We start from the raw sequence: 25,347 nt of genomic DNA on the forward strand, positions 1-25,347 counted from the left end.
CCTGACATGGAGGCTGGAAAAGAGACTCAAAGCACAGGAAGGCAGAGGGTCCAGGCTGCATCCACCAGAACCTGTCCTCTCCCACAAACAGAAACCACAATGTTCTAGAAGTTAAATTCATCCTCATCACTTTTGAATGCATTGGAGGGCATGATTTACCTACTTGCAATAGATGCACATATGAAAAAAAAAAGCAAATCTACCATATCTAAGTACTGCCCTTGATGACAATACAATGTAAGAAATATACTAACAACCATGGTCAGGAGAGTGTTGAATGTGGGATCACACTTAGCTTGAGCTTCCTAGCAGCCAAGGTATAAAGGGAAATATGATGTCTATGAAACTTCCACCTCTGATAAAAGTTGAAAACGCACAGGATTTAGAGTTGAGACCGGACGTGAATTTAGGCTCTGTCACTCACAGACCACATACCCGCAGACAATACTTGAACCTCTCAATACCTCAGTTTCCTCCCTTACTGAACAGTCTTAACAAAACCACAGACTATTAGGGCAATCAAGCGAAATGTGTACGTGGCGGTACTTTGAACGTTATAAGATATCTCACAAAGATCTTACTTATCAAGTACTCATATTAGTTCTTCAAGAGAAACAAACTTTTTTTTCTATGCCGGTTGTTTTCTCTTTGAGATAGTTTGGAAAACATCTGATCACATGACTCTTCACACAAGGACCACTGAATAACAGAAAGGACAGCAGTAACAACCACAAGTTTTGAGCACTAATTATGTACCAGGCACAGAGTTATACTCATCTGAGTTTCAGTGAAGCAACACTAACTCATTTCATCCTCATGGAAATTCTAGACATGGGCACTATTAGTATCCCTATCTTTATAGAAACTGAGGCACAGAGAGAGACATGGACCCATCATATGCTCTTTCTCATGAATGCGGCGCTCAAGATCAGAGGGACAGGGTAAGCTGGTGGTGGGCAGTGGACCATATGGAAATGAAGGCTGAGGGCACCCTTTTAAGGTGGCTACATGGTCTGTATATGAGAGAGAGAGAAGGAGGGAGGGAGGGAAGGAGGGAGAGTGGGCGAGGGGGAGAGAGAGAGAGATGTAGAGACAAAGAAATCAGCAGTGGCAGAGACTCAAGGGCCAGAGAGAGTGCTGGAGAGTCACAGCCTAATCCCTGATCCCTTGATGCCCAGTGGGGTGGGGGCCGGGTGCAAACCTAAATGCCCTGCCTGCCCCAGGGTTTGCTGCTCCAATAAATTCCTTTTTTGTTTTAACAGCACCGGGTGGAGTTCTATCCTTTGCAAGCAAACATTTCCCAAGAAGACACGAGTAGGCGGATGGATGGTACGACCAAGGAAGCGAAAGTGGCGGGAAGAGCAGAGGGCAGAAGATGTCGCCCCACATCCCTGATGCTCAGCCCTGTTCCTCTGACCCCTGGAAAACTAAGCCTAAGAACCCAGGCTCATGAAGGGAGGCAGGAGGAGATGCGCACTGGGTCTAGAACATGCACTGTCGTTTTAAAAAGCCACGAAGCAGCATCCGACCAGCTCACGGACACCACACTTCCTGTTTGTGTGAACTGGTTCTGTTTTTTTCCAATTAGATTTCTACTCACTGATCCTCTCCAATTTTTTTTTTCTTTCTTAATTGAATAGCGAATCAAAAGGAAGACGAAGGAGAGCTCGCAGTGTTCTCCCTCAAAGGCCAAGCATCTGTTGGCTTTGTTCAGTCTTGGCGCTGACCATGGCATTTCATACTGTTCGAAATTAGTAGCCGTGACAATTCATCTTCAGGGCCAATGGGTCCTGGGGAGACCGGGGCAGACTCGCCCAGCCAATGGCGTGAGCGTGGCTGCGGCCCAGGCCCGGGACCCCGTGTCCTGATGGATGGGGGAAGTGCAGGGCAGGCGAACCTGGCGAGGGGCCTGCAGGACCAGAGTCTGGAAGGGGAGGCTGAGTCACAGCCCTCAGGGAGCAATGGGGACAGAACTGAAGACAAACATCTCAAAAACAGGGCAGTGACGGCTGCCCAAGGCCCCAGAAACTTAGCTCAAGTGCTTGTCCTAGTTTGACATCATAAGTCCTGGCTCTGAATCGTGAAGCCATGGATGAGCTCACCAGCCCTTCCTCGGTTCCGTCTTCCGTAGCCGAGAAAAGGGGAAAGTCATGTTATCCACTACGTAGAAGAGAATCAGATCGTGTGGGTAAAATGCCCGGCACACAGTAGGTCCTCAGGAAAGGACAGCTGGTACGGTACTCTGAGCGCCATCCTGCCTGCTCTGGGGGTACGTTTCAGGAGGAAGTGTGTTTCCTGGGGCCCCGGATGCCTCCAGCATGTTTACGGAACCAGGAAAGTCCACTCACTCAATTTACGAAAAGTGACACGTTTATAAAAAACAGCCTCAGACTCAAAAGTGTAGAAGAGCCTGGAAGGCAGAGTAGGTCTGGAGAGAGGGATTGCTTTCGAGAAGCTATGGAGCAGGGGACCAATTCCTAAACCATTTGCACTTTTACGCCAGGAAATGGGTGCCCGGCAAAGAAAGCTGTGACCGGGAATGCCATGTAGGAAGTGGCTTGGGTGCCCCCTGGTTCCTGGAGCTTCTGGAGAGAGTGGAGCCCGTGGATCAGCCCTGGCCGCCCACCTCCCTGAGCACCTCCCGGTGCCGGCCACTTCTCTGGGCAGCTCATCCTCTGTGCCCCCCGCCCCTGGGCCTGCTGGCCACTCAGTAACGCTTCATTCAGAAGAATACTTCAAAGAAACGAGGAGTCCCAGCTCCAAGGGGGTGTTTATAACTTGAAAAGTGCTGATATGCCAACCAGCCATTTGCCGTGAAGTAGGTATTAGCTAGAGCAGCATTTCTTGGAATTAAAAAAGAACTATGAATAGACCGCTATGCTGCGTCTGTAGTCAGGAGCCTCCAATTAATGGCAGGAAGCCTATATTCCCGCCAGACTGCAGCCAGCAGAGAGAGAGAGAGAGAGAGAGAGAGAGAGAGAGAGAGAGAGAGAGATTGTGTGTGTGTGGCAGAGAGACAGAAAGAGACAGAGAGAGAATGAATGAATAATGGTGGGCAAGGAGACAGTGGATGCATGTATTTGTACAGCAAAAGTGATGGCTGGCATGTTGATTTCTAGAACAAATGCACTAGGCCACTTTGGATCTCAGGTTGTCATCCAGGGGGCCAAATGGAGGGTCTAGAAGACAGTGCATTGGGCGGGGGGTCTGGCACTGGGGTCCCCCCATTCTGGAACCACGGCAGCCAAGTCAGAGTCCTGGGGCCAGGCCTGCAGCCCACCCTGGTGGAGCCAGAGGACAAGAAGACGAGGAGGCCGGAGTCACAGCTGTGCCCATTTTGTGCCCTCGACCTCAGTGGATGCTGATTCTCCAAGGGAGAAATGTGCTGGCGTTCCATGCACCTTGGAAAGTCAGAGAACCTTTCCTGACAGGAGCGTACCTCCCGCAGCTTGTTCTTTCAGCCTGCAGTAACTTCTGCCTTTTTTCTCAAGAGCCTCCCTTGTCTTGTTTAATTTACACACGGGTAGTAATGAGGGCTGTGTCTGCTCCACTCTCGTCCACAGGATTGAAAATTTTCATTAAGGAGGTCCTGGGAGACCAGCCATGCGTACTCTTTCAAGCGTCACATCTGCCTGCCTGTTGCAATCTTCAGACCAGCACTAAATGAAAGTCCTGGCTGGCAGGCGGGAAATGCCATCCAATTCTCCCTCTAAATAGCTGTGATTACTTACCTGTAGGGAGGAGGGGCGGGACTAAAAATAGCCAACACTCCTGAAAGGGACTAGGTGGGTGGGGAGTACTGTGAAAACATTCATTTTTCTAAATTAATTCTTTATCAGTAACACATGATGAGGCAGCCCAATGCGGAGAAACAGCCTAAGCAGGGCACTAAGCAGCTGAGTAAGGCTGGGCTGGCCAAGAAATCATTCTTGGCCTCGGTTTCCTAATCTTGGCAATGGGGATTAAAAAGAAACCCTCCCCTCACAGGGCGGTTGTGCAACTGAAATGAGATGATGTGTGTGAACGTGAATGGTAGAGAAGCAGGAGAGCAAACTAGGGGAGAGCAGTGTTCTAGAGTCTAACTTTCTGGGTTCAAATCCCAGCTCTGCCACTGATGAGCTGTGTGACCTTGGGTAAGTCACTAAACCTCTCTGTGCCATGGTTTCCTCATCTGTCAAGTGGGGATGACAACTACCCACCTACCTTAAGGGCCTGTCATGAGAACTCAGTGAGATAACGGGCATCCCATGCCTGGGAGAGTGCCTTTCCCATAGTAAGTGCTCATAAAGACTGGCTTAGAATAGCAGGAATGCTGCTAAGTGCCACTAACGCTGGCACACGGGAGGGGCTCCCTGAACATTTCCTGATTCTGATTCTGGGCTATTATCCTGTATTATGGCACCTACCACCAGCTCCAGAAATCACCACAGCACAGTCTGGAGTCATGAATTTCAGGAGGAGCTACTGTGAAAGAGGTGCTGATTCTAAGACCTTGACCCTCTAAAAAGGCTTTGGGGCAGTTAGAGAGTCTCTCCCTTAGCTTTCCCAGCCTCCTGAATAAGTGAAAGTCCCTGTGGTAAGCAGAAGAATAGTCCCCTAAATGTCCACATCCTAATCCCTGGAACTTGTGAATACGTTTTGTTACCTGGCAAAGGGGGAAGAAATTAAGGTAGCTGGTGGAATTAAAGTTGCTAATCATCTGGCTTTAAGGAGAGTGTCCTGGATTATCCAGGTGGGCCCAATATAATCACAAGGGTCCTTTAAATGGAGAAGAGGTAAGAGTGAATATCGAGACAATATCAGAATTATGCAATGTGGGAAAGGCTTGTTGCTGGCTCTGAAGATGGCAGGGGGCCATGAGCCAAGGAATGCAGGGGGCCCTTAGAAGCTAAAATCCTCTCATTTTAGCCAAGTGAGAGCCACATCAGACTTCTGACATCCAGAATCGTAAGATGTAAATTTGTGTTGTTTTTTAAGTCACTAAATTTGTAAGCAATCTGCTATAGCAGCCATAGGAAATTAATACAGTCACAGACGTTTCCTTCTAGGCCTGTGAACCCCTAAAGGGCTCAGGAGCATCCAGAGACCACTCTTACCATTCCCCCCGGCTATTACATTTGGAGCAGTATTGTTTACATGTATTCACTCACCCTTTTAGCAGATACCTTCTGAGAACCTGCCGTATGTCAGACCTGGCACTAGGTCCTGGGGACACAGCAGTGGAACAGGACAGAAAGCCCCCCTGCCCTCATGGAGCTCAAAGACAAGAGTGGACACTGATCTTTAACAGATATTTACAGAGGATGATCATAGAAACACTTTTATGGAGCCTAATACGTGCATGGCACTGTGCCAGCCCTTTCCATACATTAACTCGTTCAATCCTCACAAGCACTCATGAGGGAGGTACTGGGGCACTGGTTATCACCCCCATTTTACAGATGAGGGAATTGAGGCACAGAGCTGGGCGGTGGTGGACCAGATTTGGAATCCAAGCTTTTTTTTTTTTTTTTTGCGGTACGCGGGCCTCTCACTGTTGTGGCCTCTCCCGTTGCGGAGCATAGGCTCCGGATGCGCAGGCTCAGTGGTCATGGCTCATGGGCCCAGCCGCTCCGTGGCATGTGAGATCTTCCCGGACCGGGGCACGAACCCACGTCCCCTGCATTGGCAGGCAGATTCTTAACCACTGCACCACCAGGGAAGCCCCTCAAGCAGTTTTACACACTCTTCTAGTTTGCATTTAAAATGACAGGGGATGGGGATCATTCCAGAGAAGATGTAGGTATGACCGTGGTCCCCAAGATGTCGGTCCTGCCTAGAGAATGACAAGCCCCCATTTAGAGCAGGTGCCTGTGATTTTGAGAAGGTGGGTGTGAAAGTAAATGCTAAATAGTGTCCCAGAGCCCTTGGCACCCCCTGTGCAAAATAAGCACCACCAGACCCACTGGAGCCTGGGGCTGGGGCCGCACCTTTCTCCAGGCTTGGCAGGGACTCCACGCCTGAGCCCGAGCAGGGCAAGCCAGCTGACAGGCAACAGGCCTTTCCTGACTGTTCATTCTCAGCGCTCACAGGCTGTCCATTTAAACGCTGATCCAATATTACTGTCCACTGGGTAAGCTCATTGAGATTTCATAGGCTGACGCTCACTCAGCAAGAGACACGCACGACACGTGAGCTCATTTATTCCAGCAACAGCCTGCAATCCCAGACCCACGCATCCCTGCGCAATATCCCCCAAGGGGTGGAGGCAGCAAGATGGCGAGGCTTCCTGCTGGGGGGAGGGGGAGGTGAGCCACAGGTGCGGCCGCAGAGTTGGGAGGGGGCTGCTGTGTGTGGAGGCTGCCCTGGGAGCCTGGCGGGGCGGCAGCACCCCTCGATGTGCCCCTCCGACACGCCGCTCCTTAACCTCCTGGGGCCTGAGTTTCCACATCCATAAAGTAAGGAACAATAATAGTACCTGCCGGGGCCGGGGGAGGGAGTGGCGGGGGAGGGATAAATTGCAAGGTTGGGCACTACTATGTATGAAATACATAACTAATGGGGACCTGCTATATAGCACAGGGAACTCTTCTCCATACTCTGTAATGACCTATGTGGGAAAAGAATCTAAAAAAGAGTGGATATATGTATATGTAGAGCTGATTCACTTTGCTGCACAGCAGAAAATAACAGAACATTGTAAATCAACTCTACTCCAATAAAAGTTAATAAATAAATAAATAAAAATAAACCCATGTTTTGTGGATGCAAAAAAAAAAAAAGTACCTGCCTGATGGGATCAGGGAGGCTTAAGTGAGACAATATGAAGTGTTTTGCTGGGCAGCTGGCACCTAATGACCACAGACTCAGCGTGAGCTGTGTTTATGTCAGGAGTCCTATTTCAGTCCCCACGACGGCTCTGCGAGAAGCGACCGGTACTGTCTCTATTTCACAGATGAGGACTCTAAGGCTCCCAGACGGCCCAGAACTTGCCCACGGACTGGCAAGCCAAGGGCCTGGGCAGGATTCACACCCAGGACTTAAGACGGGGCTCTTCTCACAACTCTGCCTCTAGCTCAGATACTCCGAGTTTATACATGGTCTGGATTTGAACGCTAGGTCTCCAGTGCTAGCCCATGGTCTTTGAAACCGAGGACTCTACAAGGGAGGTACTGCTATCATGCCCATTTTACAGATAGAGAAACCGAGGCACAGAGAGTTTGAGTGACGTGCCCAAAGTCACAGAGCCGGGTGGTAGTGGATTCAGATGTGGAACCCAGGCAGCCTCCCTATCACTCTACTAGGCTGTATCTAAACTATATGCTGTGCTATCATACAGACTATGTACTATGCAGCACTCCTCACCACCATCAAAGCTCACTTTTGGATGCCGCTCCAGGTCAAATATCAAACAGTACCATGTCCGGCTGAGCTCAGGATCGTTGTCACCACCATCTGCATTATTATCACCATCATCATCAAAGCAAACCCGATTCCTGACATTTATCAAGCACCTTTTATATCTTCACGCCCTTTACCATTCATCCCTCGGCCCGTCTGACTTCAGCCCAGCCCAGACAGGGGGCAAAGGCAGGGAAGAGAGCCACAGCTGCAGAGGGTGAAACTGCCCGAGGCCCAGAGTTACCTGGGAGCAGCTGAGGCTGTGCACTCAGTTCTGCCACCTTCCAGGCTGGGCCTTTCCCCCGGGGCCCCAAACTGCTCATCCTCTAGCATTGGTGGGCGAGGCAAGAGGAAGCCCCCCCAAAAAGGAGGCTGCCTCGCAATGGGGACTTGGGTCAGCTTGCTCACAGGGATGGGGCTCCCCTGAGGGGTCCCTCTTTGTGCTCCTTCTTCGTGTGCTTGGTTTGACCTTTCAGAATATATATAAACATCAGTGCGTGTGCATAGCCCCACGATACTGGACTGGGGTCGTCCAAATCGCAACGTTCCAAGACGTCCTTTGGGGGAGGCAGGGGGCCAAGGTGCTGTCCACTAGGCATCTTGTTGGCACATAACAGGTCGGGGAGACTTGGAAGCAGCTCTTTCTGCCCAGCTTCCCCAAACAGCACAGCGTCCTCACCCCAAGGAGAACCCGCTGCCAGAAGGACCACAAAGGGCCCACTCACGGCGGGCTGGCAAAAATGCACCCAACATGTCTACCATCCAGCCTCGCCCGCAGTTCCAGCTGGGTTCTCCGGGCAGCCTCTGCTGAGGCAGAGGTGTGGGCGTGGAGGAAACCTGTTGGCCATCCCTGCGACGAGAGACCCCGCACTGCAGCGTCAAGGGGAGGTGGGGAAGAGTGGCCTTGAACAGGAAACAAACGTCCCCAGTGAGACTAGTCCTCGGGGAATCAGCCACATGGGACAAACTGAGACGTGGTCCAGAGGATGTCCTTCATCTGCAGGGCTCCCCAGGGAGGAGGTCGCAGAACCGGGGGTCCACTTCGTCACATGCCCTTTACCTGCCATTGGACACCCTTGTAGAGTAAACCACACAGAGGGTGGGTGCAGTTCTCTTATCCTCACACACAATTGAGTGGAAAAGTCCCTTTGCATCTGGCTATGTGTACCTGGAGGTGGTGGCTCCCACCTGGGTTTTGTAGGTACACCTGTGGTGCTCAGAGTGGGCAAAAGCAGGTGAACAGCCACGTTCACACGATGCTGTCTTAGCCCGGCTGATTTCCACCTGGGAGGGCTCCATCTCACAGACAGGCACGCACCCACTGTCGTCTTGGCTAAAGAGTATTAGAAAGCCAGGCCGTGTCAAATGCCCAAGCAGAATAAATGTGGCTTAGCCACATCCTCCGATACCTGCTGGAATTCCGAGGGGGCCTGGGTTGGAAGTAACCACAGCCTGGCCTGTGTTTGAAGAGGCTGAGCGCCCAGAACAGCACGGCCAGGCTGGTTGACAAGGCACGGTTTGAGCTCTGTGGCTCCCAGGAGAACCTAAGAATGCCTTCTCTCTGGGTCCTCACAGCTCAGCCACAGGAATGAGGGGCTGGGGTCCTTTAGCGAGTGCACTTTCTTATTTATCTTGGGGTCCTATAGCAGGAAGTAGGAAGGGAATCAGGGCGTGCTTGCACAAAACAATAGAAGACCGTCCCCTGAAATAACAACCCCCTGCCCCCAGAGCTGACGAGAAGTACCCAGCCACGCTGCTCAGAGCTCAGATTGGCATCACCCCATAAAATGAGAGAAACGGCCCCCATCCATTCAGCCCAGGAGAAAAGGCCATTTGTGCCCGTGAGGAGAGAGGAGAGGTTTAAAGAACGATGACGTCAGCTTAAAGAATGTACATGCGGCGTCAGAGGGACTGTGGAGGGCACCAGGCTCTGGCTAACCAGGATTCCTCCGGGCCATGAGTTCTGAGGGCTAACAGCGGATCACTGTAGACTTGCCCAGCTATCTTCACACCAAAAACTTTTCCCCAGGCCTCGAATTCAGTGGCTCTGGGAGAAGGTGGCTGTGTGGGCTTTGGAACCAGACGAACGTGGATTTTTATCTCAGCTCCACTACCTTCTAGCTGTGTGACCTTGGACATGTTACCTAAACTCTCTGGGTCCTAATTTCCTCATCTGTGAAGAGGAAGTAGAGATAAGAGGTGAGTTTGGTGTGAGGAGCTTTATATCAGGCACACAGTAAATACACAATCAAAAGGTATCATCTGGGGCTTCCCTGGTGGCGCAGTGGTTGAGAGTCTGCCTGCCGACGCAGGGGACGCGGGTTCGTGCCCCGGTCCGGGAAGATCCCACATGCCGTGGGGCGGCTGGGCCCGTGGGCCATGGCCCCTGAGCCTGCGCGTCCGGAGCCTGTGCTCCGCAACGGGAGAGGCCACAGCAGTGAGAGGCCCGCGTACTGCACAAAAAACAAAAAACAAACAAAAAAACCCAAGGTTGCTTGTTTTTTTTTTTTTAAAAAAAAGGTATCATCTGTTCCTTTTGCTTCTTACCTCATCAGGGAAGGTGAGTAAAAGAGGGGCTCTGAAAGCAGCCTCCAAATCCTAGTTTTACCTCTCAGCTGGCTGTGGACATTGGGGGAAGCTGGGCTCCTCTGTGCCTCAGTTTCCTCAGGTGTAAAATGAGAGTAATAACAGTACTGACCTCAAAGAAACCAGATGAGACCATTTGTATAAAATGCTCACACAATGCCTTATACAGAGTGAGCGCTTGATAAACAGAAGCTCTCGGTGTGACTTTTCCATCCTAACAACTCATTCCTGACCCCACCCAGCCCAACCTTCATTTACCCTCACACCCAATCAACACACTTCCAAGGAGACTCAGCTTTCCCTGAGATATTCCTTTCCTACCTACGTCTGGTGCCCACCATCCCGTCCCTCCCATAAAGTTAACTTCTTGGGGTCAGAGAAAGCACCAGATAGACCACGCTGAAGTTTCAAGGAAGATTTTTCCATCTATGGTGGCTTCTCATTTTTCCTTTTTGGAGAGAGACGGGGCCAACAGGTCAGATCCTGAGTCTAAGATGAACTCAGAACCAAGCGACGCAGGGTTTTCATCAAGGTTCTGTGTTTTAGTTGTTTCCTTTTAAAGTTGTTTCCAAAAGCAGCCCTCATCTGCAAAGAGTCTGGATGCCAACTCGACTTTGCCCTCTGAAGTCCCTTTTAAATTCACCCTTGAAGGCACTGCTTAAAAAATGACACGTGGGGGCTTCCATGGTGGCGCAGTGGTTGAGAGTCCGCCTGCCGATGCAGGGGACACGGGTTCGTGCCCTGATCCCGGAAGATCCCACATGCCGCGGAGCGGCTGGGCCCGCGAGCCATGGCCGCGGAGCCTGTGTGTCCGGAGCCTGTGCTCCGCAACGGGAGAGGCCACAGCAGTGAGAGGCCCGCGTACAGGAAAAAAAAAAAAAAAAAAAAAAAAATGACACGTGGCTGAGAAGAGAATAAACTTCTCCTTTCCTAGTTCCGCCACCACCCTCCACCCCCAAAGTTGGATTGAGTTATAAACTGGCTGATGTTGTCCTTGGGTCCCTCCCAAGATTGTAAAATCAACACTAAGGGCATTAAAAAAAAAAAAAAAAAAGAGCCTGGCTGTTTATTCACAGAGGAAGAAAAGGGGGGATAATTTCTAATGCTGTTTTCTACTGTCTTCTTGTGACATCCTCACCAGAAGCTTCAGGACAAATGTGCCAGCAAACAGATCAAAACTCCAGCGTAATTCCGCAACATCAACTTTCTATTTTTCTTAAAAGCGTTTGCTATTTATTTGGATATATAACCTATTCAAATGGTGTCTCAGTGGGGCAAGAAAATACTGGGACCTCCTACAAAAGAAAGCTCATCCATAAACAAGTGAAAAACATCAAATCCATTTAGAAACTTCAGGCACCGTTTGACAAGGAACATCTTTAAAAAGCATTTATGGGGCATCTCAGGAAATGTATGCAGTGGACAAGCTCATCTTGGCATGAATACGGTTTTACTGAACACGACACGGCCGCTCCAGGGAAGATGTGAGAATATGATCTCCCTCTCCTGCAAATATTTTTTAATTGCCTCAGGATATTGAAATGGAAATTTCCAATGAAGCACGAAGCTACCTTATACATAAGGTGGCTCAATACAAAGCAGGTACTGGACTATAGGCAGACTTTGCAAAGGAGGCACCAAGTTCTGAGTGGCCCAACTCTTAACCCGACCCACAATCCCACCCAGGCTTGCCCACGTCAACACAAAAGAGTAGAGTTTTAGGAGATGGGAAAGAGATTTTACAGTGGTTTACCGGAGAGATCTGTTGAAGAGCCAAAATCCCACCTGCAAACACACCCAAGTGAGAGGGCTGGGAGGTGTCCCCCCTCATCTTAAATTGAGGGAGGGCGGCTTTGACATCACCAAAGAATTTAATATATGTGCCTCCCCACCATTTATGGGGCCACATCTACCCAATGTCTGGGGCTCAAATCTGCCACTTCTTAGCAGCTTTGACAACAGATAATGCTTGCTGAACTGGAGAGCAGGCCGCCCTCTCAGACTTCATCAGGGAAGAGATGGATGTGGCTTCCCAAGGACCAGATGGGGGTCCCACTCAAGGAGGGCCCTCAAGGCTCGCCCCTTGCATGGTCCCCGTGCCGTGCATGGGCCACCTGCATGGTAGCTATTCCCAATCCTGAGGCACGAGGTGGCAGCGACAAACTGGAACGGAGCCTCGTTATGGAAAAAGGAGGTGGGAGATCCGTAGGGACAGAGAAGTCTCCAAACAACCCACGAAAGAGAGACCCTGCTGGGAGCATCTGCTGGGCCTAGAGAGAGACCAGGGCAATCAAGACTGCGTAATTCGTGCAAGAATCTTCTTGCATCTTTCCCACTCCTCCCGCCCCCCTCACTTAAAAGCTCAAGGCAGAGAGAGAGCAGAACCTGATCCAGCTGTTCCCCAGCTGCAGGAGCAGGCCAGCCGAGTGGGAGGGAGAGGGCTCGACTTTAAATGAAACATCGAAAACTCGCTTTTTTGAAATAAAATTTGCATGCCATACAACTCACCCATTTCAAGTGTCCTGTTCAATGGGTTTCAATATTCACAGAGTTGGACATCCATCATCACGATTCATTTTAGGACATTTCATTACCTCAAAAAGAAACCCCGTACCTATCAGCGCTCTCCTTAGCTATCACCCCCAAGCCCCTGGCCCCCCCAGCCCTAAGCAATCATTAAACTACTTTCTGCCTCTATGGATTTGCCGATTCTGGACATTTCACAGAAGTGGAATCATACAGTAGTATGTGTTTCTCTGTGACTGGCTTCTAAATGAAAGAACCATACCTGCTGACCAGACATCCCAGCCCTGCAACTTCCTGGGTTCTTCGACAGCCCCTTCCTCTGAGGAAGGAGGTAAGGATTAAATGAGATGTGCCCAGTTAACCACTTTGTTTGAACCAGTTCACTCAGCCTCCCCAGCTCTGCCCTGAACTGGCAGAGAAACAAATCTCCCAGCATGCCTGGCAGTGGCAGTGTCATGATTCAGGTAACATCTGAAAACCTCTACGAGGGCGGTGTCTGTCTCCTTCACTCTCCTGTCCCCAAAGGCACCTGGTGTGAGCCGGGCATATATCAGAGACTCAATAAACATTCATTTGTTGGCTGATGACAGAGGGAAGCAGAGAGGATGCCGTGGAGCCCATGGGGGCGCGTGGCGGGTCTGTGGGCAGCGCAGTTCACGAGCTCCCCACATATGGACTTGGGGCTTGGGACGGCCAGGAGGCAGTGCCAGGTGGCAGACAAACTCTGCTGTTTTCTGCTTACGTTTTATGCATTTCTTCATTTTTCAGTTTCTTTGTCACTGACACCTGCTGCTCTGTATTGTTCTGGAGGCAAAACAAAATGTAAGGCAGAAGATATCTGGGATGCGTTATACCTCCCCACCCTGGCTGCTCTGTGGGGACGTGCCTTGTCCTTGGACCAGGACCGCCATCCCACTCCATCCTGGTGACCTTTCTCTTTCCCTACGTTCACGACTCTTGTCATTTCCTCCCCTATGGCCAGAGGCCATGAAACTGTGAAGGTAAAAATGACACAATCTTTCCAACTGATGTGCCCCAGGGAGACCCCGGGGGGCCCCAATGCAGGTAACATGGGATCCTCATACCAGAGCCTCCCGGAGATGGGGAAGCTGCTCTTTATAACGCAGGAGTGAGAGTGGATCCATCCCCAAAGTTACAGATGTTATTTCAAAGGAGGATCTTTAAATGGCAGAGAGAGTGGTTTTCCAGGGAGAGCCCAGCCTGGGTTCTGTGTGGTCCCAGAGGACAGCACGCGGTGGTGTGGGCTGGATGGGGGTATGGGGGAAGATGCAGGATAAAGTGCGGGACAAGCTTCGCCAGCCACTGTGCCCGCATCCTCCTGTGGATCTTAGGTCCTCCTCTCAAGGATTCTGCCGGAGAGGCGATATCCCCTTGTTACAAAAGAAACATGGGCCAGGGAGCTGGTCCAACATCACACAGAGAGAGGGGCACAGTGGGTCCTGACGCTCCTGCTGGGGCAGCTGGCGAGTACGCCATGCCCGCTCTCAGCTCGTTCCACTGCCTCCTGACCCCTGTGAGGTAGGTGTGACCTACCCCAGTTCCCAGGGATCAGGCTCTGTGAGATGGAGGATTCTGACCCAGGTCACTCAGCCAGTCAGTGGGAGTTCAAATGCAGGTCTGCCCCTGCAAAGCCTGTGGACTCGCCCAGCCTGACTACCCGTGGACGCTGGTCAGGGGCAGGCTGGGCTCTGCGGGTGCCCCTGCCTGAGTGCCTGTCTGAAAATGGCCCGGGAGTCTCCACAGTGGAGGGGGGCACTGTGCACAAAATGGAGAAAGTAAGGATGTTCCTGAGTGGATATAAGTGTATGTGTGTGCACACATGTGCATATTTATAATGGTGTCTGTTTATGTTGTTTCTGTGTCCGTGGATACATCAATGGGTCTGTATCTGTGTGTCACTGTGTACATGTGTGTCTGTATCTATAGGTATATATTTGTGAGTATTCCTGTGTGTTCATGTCTGTGTGTACGAGTGTGTGTTTGTGTGTGTATACAGTGTGTATGTGTCTGGGTGCATGTGTGTATGTGTCAGTGTGTGCTTGTATGTGGCTGGGTGTGTATCTGCGTGACTGTGTATATGGGTGTGCGAGTGTGTAAATAACCCCATGCATGTCAGGAGAGACTTAGGAGATTGGGTCCCCTCTACAGCAGAAAATTATTCATTTTTTTCAGTTAATAGGAAACAAAGGAACCTTTTCTTAAAGTTTGACTTTGGGGCCCCAGAATATAAACTTTATGTAACTACGTTTACAGTCTCTGAGGGAAGAATGTGCCTTTTGAAGATCGAGCCTGAGAAAACATAGAATTCACTGTTGAGTTTCAAACTTTTCTGACTACTCCACAGTGAGAAATAAAGTATGTCATTGCATATATATGGGATATAGGTACATGCATGTATACATTTTTCTTAAAACAATACTGACCCTTACCATGTGTAATGCACTCTGATATTTTAAATTCTTTTCTATTTCATTTTTTTAAACACCAGCTAAACTGATGTCGCAACCCACTAATGGGACATAACCTGCAGTTTGAAAAACACTGGTCTACAGTGATTCCTCCCTCCCCCAGCTCTATATAAAGCAATTTCATCCATCCATTTACCAAACAAACATAGAGCGGTTACTATGTGCCAACTACTTGTCTAGGTTCTCGGGAAACAAGTTTCCTGCCCTCCTGGCACTTTCATTCTAAAGGAGAAAAGAAACCACGAACTCCAAAACACTTAAGATAATGTCAGGTGGCAACAAAATCTCTGAAGGTAATTCAAGTGGCTGCTCAGAGAGGACTTCCCGGAGGAGGTGACTGGAGTGATGAAAAGGAGCTGGCCATGGCAAGAGGCAGGGGAGAAGGGCTATCCTGTATTTTGTCTCCAGTCTCCACTGTCAAAGGTTAGAAACTGACCTTGATTCAGACACCAGTCACGATTCTATCCATCGCTCTCCAGCCCTGCTTTCCCCTCGCCTTTTAGCTGCATGTTGCCCCAAGTGCTCCATATTAGACTTTGGCAGCCCTACACTGGCGCATAGTCATTCTTTCCCTGGAACATTTCAAAATAACATTTGGATTCCATATATATGTGTTAGCATACGTATTTGTTTTTCTCTTTCTGACTTACACACAGACATAGAGAATGGACTTGAGGACACGGGGAGGAGGAGGCGTAAGCTGGGACGAAGTGAGAGAGCAGCATGGACATATATACACTACCAAACGTAAAACAGATAGCTAGTGGGAAGCAGCCGCATAGCACAGGGAGATCAGCTCGGTGCTTTGTGACCACCTAGAGGGGTGGGATAGGGAGGGTGGGAGGGAGACGCAAGAGGGAGGAGATATGGGGATATATGTATACATATAGCTGATTCACTTTGTTATACAGTAGACACTAACACACCATTGTAAAGCAATTATACTCCAATAAAGATGTTAAAATAAAATAACGTTTGGTCTGATTAATTCTGTTATTAAGACAAACTCCCTGAAGACACAGTCAATCTTGCGGAGGGTGGTTCGATTGCTCAGTGAGGCTCAGCAATGAAGGGGCAGGCGGCCAGGCAGTGGGGCTCAGAGAACACGTGCAGGAAAGCTCACGTCAAAAGCAGCAAAGATGGGGCTTCCCTGGTGGCGCAGTGGTTGGGAGTCCGCCTGCCGATGCAGGGGACGCGGGTTCGTGCCCCGGTCCGGGAGGATCCCACATGCCGCGGAGCGGCTGGGCCCGTGAGCCATGGCCGCTGAGCCTGTGCGTCCGGAGCCTGTGCTCCGCAACGGGAGAGGCCACAACAGTGAGAGGCCCGCGTACCGCAAAAAAAACAAAGCAGCAAAGATGGTGGGCAAGCCCCCCCCTCGAGGCTGGCATTACTTCTCCAGGGCTGTCTGCGTGGCCAGCTCCCTCTCTGCCTTAGATTCTTGCTTAAATGCCATCTGTTCAGCAAGCCTTCCCTGCACACACTACGTAAACTGCAGCCCTCCCTCCTGACTTACCTATTTGACTTGTTTATCTGGTTATCTGGCTCCTCATCTAGAATGTTAATTCTACAAGGGCCACTTTTATTCCCTAGCTAGTATACAACTGGTGCTCAAACTAAATAGCTGTTGCACGGGTCAATGAATAACACTCCCATTTACTGAGCACCTGCTATGCTCTGGGCTCTGTACCAACATGGTCTCTAGTGCTCTCAGAAATTGTGCAAGGTGTGTATTATCATTCCCATTTTAGAGATGATAAGATGAAGGCTCAGAGAGACATAATAAATGCAGTGAGTAAGTGACGGATTTGGAGCGGAAACCTGGGTCTCCCTGACTTCAAACCCACCATGATGCTTTCACTCACAAAATAAGAATGTTGCATACGAAGCGAAGTAAGTCAGAAAGAGAAAGACAAATACCATATGATATCACTTATATGTGGAATCTAAACTACAACACAAATGAACATATCTACAAGACAAAAACAGACTCACAGACATAGAGGACAGACTTGTGGTTGCCAAGGGGGAGGTGAGGGGGGAAGGGAAGGACTGCAAGTTTGGGACTAGCAGAGGCAAACTATTATCTATAGGATGGAGAGATACCAAGGTCCTACTGTATAGCACAGGGAACTATATTCAATATCTGTGATAAACCATAATGGAAAAGAATATGAACAAGAATACATATATGTATAACTGAGTCACTTTGCTCCACAGCAGAAGTGAACACAACATTGTAGACCAACAATACTTCAATAAAATTAAAAAAAAAATAAGAACGTTGCATAAACCAGATGACCCAAACCAAGATCCTTCCAAAAGCAAGCTCCGTGGGCACAGAGCGCTGTTCTTTGTTTTGCCTAAAAAGGGCGTGTTGTGCATCAGCAGCAGAGATGCTTCTCTGACAAACAGCTGGGTCAACCCCTCCGAGTGGGAGGGCAGTTTCATGGTGTAGTTTTATTTATAAGCAGTTTCCATGCGTTTTGTTTTCCAACACACTGGGGCACATGGAACATAAACGGGCAGAAATTCTCACGCACTGAATACCCGCTACCGGGTGCCCTGCGGTTGAAGCTGGGCGTGCAGCTCTGCGTGCCTCTCGGGGTGGTCCTAGGGGACAAGGGGGCCCTGGGAGGGGACACAACAACCCTCCATTTCCCTCTGTACCTCAGGAACAAACAGCCAGGTCGAATTAACCAGGGGAGACCTCTGAAGGCTGGCGTTCTGGGACACCAACAGAGTGGTTTTGCTTGGGGACAGCAGCTGCTTCAAATTAGAAGCTACTCTAAACAGAGCAGATTCACAAGGTTTTTCTGCCCTGGAGAGAGACCAAGAGAGACTCGGGCCACAGCCTTCATCTTCAGACTCTTTGGCGCAAAAGCTTCCAGTGGAGGGGTCAAGAAAGGGAAGGCCAGAAGCGGTGACAGCCGAGGCAGACGGTCCCAACGCACTCCCCCTTCCCTGACCAGCAGCAATTCCCAGAACGCTTGGGCTGAACCTGAGCGCCCAAGGGGAGGGCAGTCAAGCCCGGCACAAAGGGATCATCTCTGCAGGGGAAGCTGCCTCCATCTGGTCACCTGGTCACTCTCCCCACGGTCTCGGCCACCCCATAAGCTTGGTCAGGGGTTCAATTCCTGCCAGGAGACCTTAGTCCTGGCTTTCCTGATGTCTGAGCTTGGAGCCAGGAAGTAAGGGTTAGGCCCTGGGGAAGGGACCCAAGCAGGGGTAGTTCCCCAGGCTGGTGGAGCAGTGATGGCAGGCAGGAGATTTTGCCTCAGAGGACGCAGAACTGATGGGCTCCCAACTGCTTCTCAAACTGTTCAGTTCTCATGGCCTGTACCAGGCGGGGTGTGCACTGCCTGACCTCTACATTTTTAGTTCAACAAACCTTTGAGTTCCCACTTGGTGCCAGGCACTGGGCCAGGCCCTGGACAGGTAGCCAGCCCATTGACCAACCTGAGAGTCTGCTATGAATTAGGCCCCGAGGATCCACGATAAGCCTGCAGCAGTAACTAAAAGCTAATGAGCCAGGCACTGTCCTAAATGCTTTTCACATGTTAACTCATTAATCCTCAAAGCATCACAAGTGATTCCTCAGAAGCTAACCACAGTGTATCTGGAGAAGCAAGACAAAGCCCAGTTGGGCGTGTGCCTGGCGTGTCCGAGGAAGCACAGGGAGCCTGGAATGAATGGGGTGGTGAGCGCCAGGCCTCCCAGGCCTCGGGGAGGACGTGGCCCTTCACAGTGAGGTGGAGGTGTGAGTGCAGGAGTGACGTGATCTGACTTATGTTCTAGAACAGCTCTGGCTAAAGCATTAGAATGTTCTTTGGTGGGGAAAAGGTTGGAAGCAAGGATAGTCCAGGCGAGACTGTAGGAAAGAGACAGCAAGAGGTGGTGGGGAGAAGCCACTGCCTTCCTGGTCTGTTTTGAAGGCAGAGCTGAGGGCAACTGTGTCTTGGCTGAACATGTGGCATGAGAAAAGAGGGTGTCCACACGGGCTCTGAGGATTCTGTCCTGAGCAGCTGGAAGGAGGGGGCTACCAGGCGCCAAGGTGGGAGATGTGAGCTGAGCGGCTTTCGGCAGCTCCTGGCACGTTCAATGTGCATCGTCCAGTGAAGACATCCAAGAAGCAGATGGGGAGACAAGACTGGAGCCCAGGGGGCCCATGTGTCAGCCAAATAATGCTCTGAACAGGAACTACCGATGCTTCATTCAACAAATACCCTATTGTGCACCTACTACGGGCTGGCACTGTTGCAGTGAATGCAGCAGGGAACAAAAAGACAGCCCCAGCCCTGCGAGTTTCCAAGAACCAGCAGGCATGGGAGGGCATGTTGACAAGGGAAGATGCTGAGACAGCCTGAGCGGCCAGGAGATCAGCCCTGACCACCCGCCTGCTGAGCGCCCCCAGGCGCCCCGGGGCCCAGGCCCCTCCCTGGGGGCAGCGCCCAGCAGCTGCTAGTGCACGAGGAGGAGGTGGACGCCAGGCTCGCATTCCATCTGATCGGTGTCCAATCTGCTGGAATCCATTATCGACTCTCACTGACCCGCTGTCTGCCCTTGGAAAGATATCGAAACTGCACTGTCTGAGCCAACACCCGCGAGGGCGAGTAGCAGGGGACCAGTTAATGTTTCCAACATGTTTTAAGACACTGCTGGGGGCAGGGGCGATTCAGAGAAGGAGCTGAGGGACAGGGGAGAGAGACGACCTGCTGCAGTGGGCTGGTGGTCGTTCGACCTCCTGGCACAAAGGGCTGTCTGAGCCCTTCCTGAAGCTTCCTGATGGACCCTGGGGAATCACCTGGGCTCAGTTCTCCAACACCCGTCCCATAGGTCTGCAGCTTCGTGTCTGTGTTCAGCGCTCAGGTTCAGGGCCGCCTGGGTTTCTGACCTCGCTAGCTGTGTGACTTTGGGCAAAGGACTCAACCTCTGTGTGCCTCAGTTTCCACATCTATAAATCAGGACTGCTGTGAACTCTCACAGAACTGCTGAGAGGATTCAGTGAAATAGTACAGAGCATGATCTAGAACAATGTCTGTCGCAGAGTGAAGCACTCCCCAACTGTTAGCAATTATTATTTACCGAGCGCCTAGAAGGTGCTGGCATTAGGGTGTCTTTGAAGTGGGCCACAGACAACTTGTAAATGGCAGGCAAAGAAGACGCTATCGTGACTTACCCAAGGTGGAGAAACTCTCTCCAACGATCTCTGAAAATGGAAGAGAGAAGAAATTCTCAGCCTGCTTGTCAAACGAATAAAAGGTGGACGTTTTAGAATCCACGGTGAGCTTGGCACCCACGTGACCATGAGCTTGGTGCAGCACGTGAACCTGTGAGTCCTGCCCGCCCCAGCCCAGCCTGGCTACTCACTCAGGAGTGAGTGTCTGCTGAGTCCACCCTGACCCAACCCCAGGAGACGTCGGCCTGGAGAAACACTGGAGCCCAGGGCTGGGGGATGGAACCATAGGACAGTCTGTGGCCAGGGTCACATGGCTGTGCCCCTGCCGTGTTCCAGCACCGCAGTGGGCGTCAGGCTCCACCTTCCCTGCCCACTCTCACCAGAACTGAACATGCAGACCGGGCTTGGGGCGGCCCAGGTCCCGGCTTCCTGTCTAATTTCCTGCTGCATCCCTGACTTTCCATCCTGAAGTCTCACCTGGAGGGACCTCGCCGGTCTCTCAAAAGGCTGACCATTCCTGAATGCTGCACCTTGAGCCTCTGCTAGACTCCTGCATGATAGGGAGCTCCATTCACCCAGGTAGCTCAGCCCACCATCCCAGCTTTAATCATCACCAGACCCCTCTTATACTACAAGGACAGCCCACCCACGGTGTGCCTGAGGGGCATGCTTCACACAAAGTGGCAGTCTTCTGGTTTCAACCTCAGTGATTTGTTTTTGCCTGGTTTTCAAGAATGCTGGGGAGGAAAATGGCTTATTATAGGAAAAGAAGATTTTCAGACACATCAGAAGAAATGATCCCATCACTTGAATGGAGAGGATTGGAGGTGGTAGAAGAAGCAGGGGACTTGTGGGCAGAAAGACTTGAGTTTGGATTCACTTGGTCAACCCTGGACTCAGCCTTTGAGACTCCGCTTCTCCCTGTGTCAAATGGAGTAGTTATAAAGATGAAATGAGACCACACGTTTAACGAACGTGTAATGGGACTAGACCATGGAAGGCAGTTAGCATTATTATTACGATTGCTGTTGTTGTTATTCTTGTTACATTCTGCCTGGCCAGCCCCTCTGACTCTTCCTTTTTGAATCTTATGACTGCTTACACCCTTAATCTTTTTGCTATGCCATTTTCCCTAAAAGCTGCTATAATGGGGGGAAAACTTTCTCTCTCTGGAATATGGGGTGATATCCCAATAATGGCTGGCCCAGCGTGGGTATGGAATAAAGGTTTTGAAAATGAAATCAATAGCATAATCATATATATATATGAATTATGATATATAATTAATTATATATAATAATATATTACCAGGTGCCAGGTACCGTGCTAATTGCTTTGCATACATTATTTTCATATAACCCTCTCCATCTTACAGGAGTTAATTATTAGCATTTTCCCCATTTTACAGATGAGGAAAATTAGGTATTGGGTTAACTTGCCCAAAGTTACATAACCAGTAAGATGCGGGGGGAGGGATGTGAACCTACATGATCTGGCTTTGTTAATTGCCCTTTTGACCACCACATGGCCTCATGAATATATAATTTTCAGTGCAAATGTAGGAGCGGGAAAACAACCTCACTGATGTTTAATCTGATATTGCTAGCGTTGAGTCATTAATTACGTGTGATGGGATAAAAATGAATAATAAATTCTAGAAGTTATGTGGGGACAGCTGTAAGAAAGACGGGCAATTGCAGCAAGACTATTCCTGGTTCTAAGGGAGACCAAGAGGCAATCTAGGAAGGGCTGCAACAGAAGATGAAACTATAGAGGGTTCCCAGTGGGCTTCTGACCCCACCACTCAGTAAGCTGGGGACACCATTACTTCCTGCCCCCAGTGAGCAATGTTTTGCAGTCCCTGGAAGTAGAGAACTAAAATCCTTTTTCCAACTCACTGAAGAGATCTAACTGGAAGCAGATAACAGGGCTCCGGTTACTCTGCTTATTTTACACATGAGAAAACTTGAGGCCCAGGGAAGTGAAACAGCTTGTCTGAGGTCCCACAGTAGATAAGAGGAAGCCATGTGTTAGTGATCAACCTCATTCATTCATTCATCCAGCAGACACTTAATGAACACCGACTGTCTGAAATTTACCGGGAGGCAAGCACCCTGTTCTCCGTGACTCAACAATGCAGACCAGCGCCGTCCCACAGAGATGTAATGCGAGCCACGCTAGTACTTTACAGTATTCTGGCAGCCACATCAAGAGTAAAAAGGAACAGGTGAAATTAACCATTTACTTAACTCAGTAGATCCAAAATATAATTGTTGTAATATGTCATTAATATGTGACAAATATTAACGAGGGATTTTCCTTTTTGAGGGTACCACGTCTTTGAAATTCAGTGTGTATTTTGCACATCTCACTTTGGACTGACCACAGTGAGCTTCTAAAATACAGCCCGGTCATTTAGGGTGCCTAATAGGGACTGACCAGATAGCAAGTGAGGACTCTTCTCTAATTCATATGGACTAGGACAAGCTTGATATGAAATAAAGACAACATTTGATAACATTCAGTAGAATTACTTTGAAAAATAGAGTAAACGCAAAAGAGTGCTTGCTTGAGATAAGATTTCCTGATTAAAAAGTCATTGGCACACACTACGTTAAACTCTTTAAAAACTAATTCGTTTTCTTAAGATTAAACAAACCTTCAATCATGTCTCCGGCACTAATTTGCTCATCAGAAAACTTCCTCAACAAACAATGGACAGTTGGGTGGCGGTGGTACCTGTGCTGAACAGGTAAGTGCAGCAATGAAGGAGTTGGGAGACATTCATTAAAAGCTTTAATTAAGCACCTTCTATATGCCAGACACGGCCCTCAGCCCTGAGGCTACAGAGGTGAATGAGGACGGGTCATGCTCCGGAAGAGTTTGCACAGTAGCTGGCAAGATGGGTAATGATGTGCAAAGCTCTATGGGAACATAGGAGGGAAAAGACCAGTTCTGCCTCAGAGCACTGGGAAAGCTCCTCAGACAGGAATTGAGCTGAGCCTCAAGCGACCACAAAGTGTTTAACAGGTGGAGACCAGGAACCTTGGCAGAGGGAGCGAGAACACTGTCAGAACTGTGGGCAAGGAGATTGGATGCCTGGGGTGGGGTGGAGAAGGTGGAAAGGATGCTGGGGAAAGGGGCTGGAGCTGGGATGGAGAAATACCTTGAAGGCCAGGCTAAGGCATTTGGATTCGGTCCAGCAGGTAGGTAACAGGAGCCATAACTGTAGTTACAGGGTTGCACACAGCAGGGCTTCAGTCAATGATGGATGAATAAATGGGTTGATAAATGATTGTAGGAAATGAACGGAAGTCTTAAAAGGGAGTGGGGTGGGTATTGAAGCTGGGAAGCCAGTGAGGTCGAGGGGCAGCTGTCCAGCTGAGAGGCAGGTAATGAGACTTGGACCAAGTGCTGACAGCAGATGGGAGATGAAGCACAGATGTTTTCAAATGACCCAGAGGAAGAAAATCCAGAGTTGGTGAAATTGCTGTAGGGAGTCACCCTTCACTTGGCTAAAGCCAATACGCGATGCTGTTGTGCTAGAGGCTGAAAAGTCCCAGGAAAAAGAGAAGAGGCTCACGAAGCCAGAATGTCTAAGAGCCCCGTGGAAGGAAGATGCTGAATGCTGGGATTTACAAAGCATTCCTTTTCGTGGGCAGGCTGATGACACTTCTGTGACAGCTCCTCATTTTCTCCCTTATTTTACAATTTTTTCAATAGAGAGGTCATTCATTTGGTAAGAAATGCAAAACATCTGCCAAATCAAGTGGCTGGGAGGACACAGGGAAACAGGAGCCCTCGCCCACTGCTGGTGGGTGTCTTGACACACAGACAGTAGGGAAACTCTTGCACTTGTGCATCTGGAGGTGGACATGCACCAGAATGTTCAAACCAGTGTTGTTTCTAATGACGCAAAATTGGAAGCAACCCATGTTTCTATCTATAGAGAGATGGATAAATACAATGTGGTATGGTCATACGAAGGATAACGATACAGCAATTAAACTAAGAGATCCATGGGGCTGTACCTCAAAACACAAGGTTGAGTGGAACAGGCAAACTGAAGGATAATATACTCAGGCTGATAGTACCTATATGAACTGTGGACACACACAGCTATACTATATATATATAGTATATATAGCTATACTATATATACACACAGTAAAGTTAAAGTGTGAAAACACAGACTGGGATTTACATAGTATATTCATAATAGGAGGCTGAGAGGAGGGAGATGAAGAGGAGGTTCCAAAGAGATTTCTATGTTGATGACGATTTATTTCTATTATGTGGCAGACCTATAAGAGCTGAAGCAAAGAGGCCAAAATGTTATATTCATTAATTTGGGATGGTGAGTGAAAGAGTGTTTATTATATCATTTGCTTTATCTTCAAAGATTTTCCAAATTGAGAAAAAGACAAGAAAGGAAGAGAGAGGGAGAGGGAGAGAGGGAAGGAGAAGAAAGGTAGAGTGGGAGGGAACCAAGCAGGAGACTTGAGAAACTGTTCTGTGAGCCCTACCAACTAGGGTCTTCACACAGCAAAGGGGGTGCAGATGGTGATTTAACATATTTAGAGGTTCCCCTGGGGTCTACTGTTTTGTGTACACTCAGAATGACTGCTCTGGCAAAGGCAAAATAAACTCCTTTCCCATGTGTCCCTTTCTCAGCCCTGCACCACTGCCAAAATAGGGTGTGTGTGGGGGGGTCACATCATTTATTTACACAAGGTCCTCCATACATGTACACCTCCACTAATGTTATTCAACCCGTCAGCTCCTCCCAGGCTGTCCCACTGTTCCCAGCAGTCCAGGCCCATGACTTCACAGCCAAGTGTCACATCCAAGTCACCCCTGTATGTGGCAACACCGGGTGTGCACAAGAAAGGGGAACTGTGATGGGACACATGAGGGCTGCTTCTGAAGAGTGGATGCCTTCCCCCACTTCTGGCCAAGTGCTCTGGGGGAAAAGAACTTTTAAAATGATTTAATAGTAAGTTAAAGCACAGGAGGGGTAGGATTGAGCACAAGGAAGCATTCTTATCACTAGTTCCGAAACAAGACTGAAGTAGCCGCCTGGCGCTCCTTTTTCTGCCAGTAACGGTGCCTTAGTCTCTTTTATGTCTCCCGGGCTCTGCAGAGTAGGTGCTCAGGAAATGCTTGCTCAAGAAGTGGAACTACATGGCC

The 25,347-nt window shown here is 49.6% G+C and overlaps 1 protein-coding gene across 4 annotated transcripts in view; it reads right to left on the reverse strand.

Moving 5' to 3' along the window:
- Nucleotides 1-25,347, reverse strand: part of CHST11 (carbohydrate sulfotransferase 11) — a 285,840-nt gene that overhangs the window by 42,158 nt on the left and 218,335 nt on the right. For 2 of the 4 annotated variants that reach the window (XM_060112569.1, XM_060112568.1), the window contains exon 3: nt 20,158-20,187. The exons of the other annotated variants lie outside the window; for them this stretch is intronic. In XM_060112569.1, the coding sequence (XP_059968552.1) occupies nt 20,158-20,187 (30 nt within the window). The remainder of the gene's footprint in view (nt 1-20,157; nt 20,188-25,347) is intronic. 4 annotated transcript variants of the gene reach the window in all.

This window comes from Mesoplodon densirostris, chromosome 11 (genome assembly GCF_025265405.1).
Source record: "Mesoplodon densirostris isolate mMesDen1 chromosome 11, mMesDen1 primary haplotype, whole genome shotgun sequence".
In the NCBI taxonomy this organism is placed as follows: Eukaryota; Metazoa; Chordata; class Mammalia; order Artiodactyla; family Ziphiidae; genus Mesoplodon; species Mesoplodon densirostris.